The sequence below is a fragment of the Papilio xuthus genome, unplaced genomic scaffold (genome assembly GCF_000836235.2).
Source record: "Papilio xuthus unplaced genomic scaffold, Pxut_1.1 DF825355.1, whole genome shotgun sequence".
Lineage (NCBI taxonomy): Eukaryota > Metazoa > Arthropoda > Insecta > Lepidoptera > Papilionidae > Papilio > Papilio xuthus.
Genome location: NW_013533294.1, coordinates 51,290 through 53,105, shown reverse-complemented (window position 1 = coordinate 53,105; position 1,816 = coordinate 51,290). Strand labels below are relative to the sequence as shown.

At 53.1% G+C, this 1,816-nt stretch overlaps 1 protein-coding gene across 1 annotated transcript; it reads left to right on the top strand.

The window, feature by feature from the left end:
- Window positions 1–1,034: 1,034 nt before the first annotated feature.
- LOC106125968 (uncharacterized) lies at window positions 1,035–1,403 on the top strand. The gene has a single exon (XM_013323381.1). The coding sequence runs from the start codon at window positions 1,035–1,037 to the stop codon at window positions 1,401–1,403; it is 369 nt and encodes a 122-aa protein (XP_013178835.1).
- Window positions 1,404–1,816: the final 413 nt, after the last annotated feature.

Here is a 1,816-nt window from a genome sequence, read left to right as displayed (position 1 = left end):
CAATACCCTGCCCTGGGACAGTATAATGGCGGGACTAGAACACCACCGCGTCCCCCTGTACTTGCGGCGAATTATCTCCTCCTATCTGCGGGACAGGAAGATCGTGTTCCCCACGCAAAATGGCTGGGAGAATTATAACATCTCGTGCGGAGTTCCACAGGGGTCGGTCCTAGGGCCGCTCCTGTGGAACGTTGGCTATGACGCGGTGCTGCGGGGAGTGTTAGTCCGTGGGGTGCAGCTCCTGTGCTACGCGGACGACACGCTCGTTGTGGCAACTGGCACCGACTTTAGGGAGGCCAAACTGCGGGCCACTGCCGGGGCCTCACACGTCTCGGCAAAGATCCGTAGTTTGGGCCTGAGGGTCGCCCTTGACAAGTCGGAGGCGATTTACTTCCCCGGCAACAGAAGACCGCCCCAATCGGGGCTTGAAATCATAGTTGGAGGTACACCGATTCCCATTCGAGGCAGTATTAAGTATCTAGGTCTTACCCTCGATTCGAGGTGGAGCTTCAGACCACATTTCGTCGAATTGGCCCCAAAGCTCGATGCCACGGCTGCGGCTTTAAGCCGCATCCTCCCTAACATCGGTGGCCCGAGCTCTAAGCGCCGCCTCCTATTCGCGGGAGTGCTGAGGTCGAAGGCCCTATACGGATGTCCGGTTTGGGCCAACGACCTCTGCGCCCAGAATAGGGCGATGCTTCGGCGGTCGCAGCGTGCTGTGGCGATCAGGGTCGCGAGGGCATACCGCACGGTATCATTCGATGCTGTGTGTGTCATCGCGGGCCTATTGCCATGGCACCTGGACGCGGCCGCCCTGGCGTCGGTCTACTGGCACAGAGCTAGTAGGCGGGAAGAGGGAGAACAACCATCCTCGGAAGAAATGAAAGAATGGAGAGTCCGCGCCCAAAATAGACAGATGGAAGGAAGAGCTAGGGTCCGCCAGGGCCGGGTCGTGGACGGTGGACGCGATCCGCCCGAGACTGCGGGACTGGGTGAATAGGCGGTGGGGTCACCTCTCCTACCGGCTGGTGCAGATGCTGTCTGGCCACGGCTGTTTTGGCAAGTATCTGCACCAAATTGCCGGTAGGGAACCAACACCGAGGTGTCACCACTGCCCTGAAACCAACGACTCCGTCGCCCACACGATTTTCGATTGTCCGGCATGGGAAGCCGAGAGGCGACCCATCGCCAATAGTACTGGAATTGACGCGTCGTCACTCGCGGAGGTCATCTCCAAGATCCTCCAATCCGAGGAGTCGTGGAAGGCGCTCCACGATTTCTCGGAGCACGTGATGGCCACCAAGGAGAATGCTGAAAGGGAACGTGAGGCCGACCCGGCATCCGCCCCTCTCCGGCGAAGAAGAGCAGGTCGGCGCCGACGGATATTTATTCGCCAGGCGTAGGTTTGCACATTTTGGAGAATTTATACATATTTACAAATGTTATATTTATGTTTTATATTTTATATTTAATATTTATATAACTATCTGTAGATATATACTGTAAGGTGCTAGTGTTGTTATATTGTTATTGTTATTGTTATTGTTATTATTATTATTACTATTACTTTACTTTATATACAAACACTTAATGTTAAGGAGAATTATTTATTATTTATTTATTACTCATTTACCTTATACACTTGTTGTTTAATGTTGTGTTTAATGAATAAATAATGAATATGGAGAGCTGTACACACAGCAGCACGGGTCGAAGTTCTGGTAAAGGCTCAGCTGGTACAGAACGAGACCAAACGTGTAAGGAGGGCCCGAGGGGTTTTAGTGGGTATGGCCGAACGACTTTAGGCGAGTCCCAC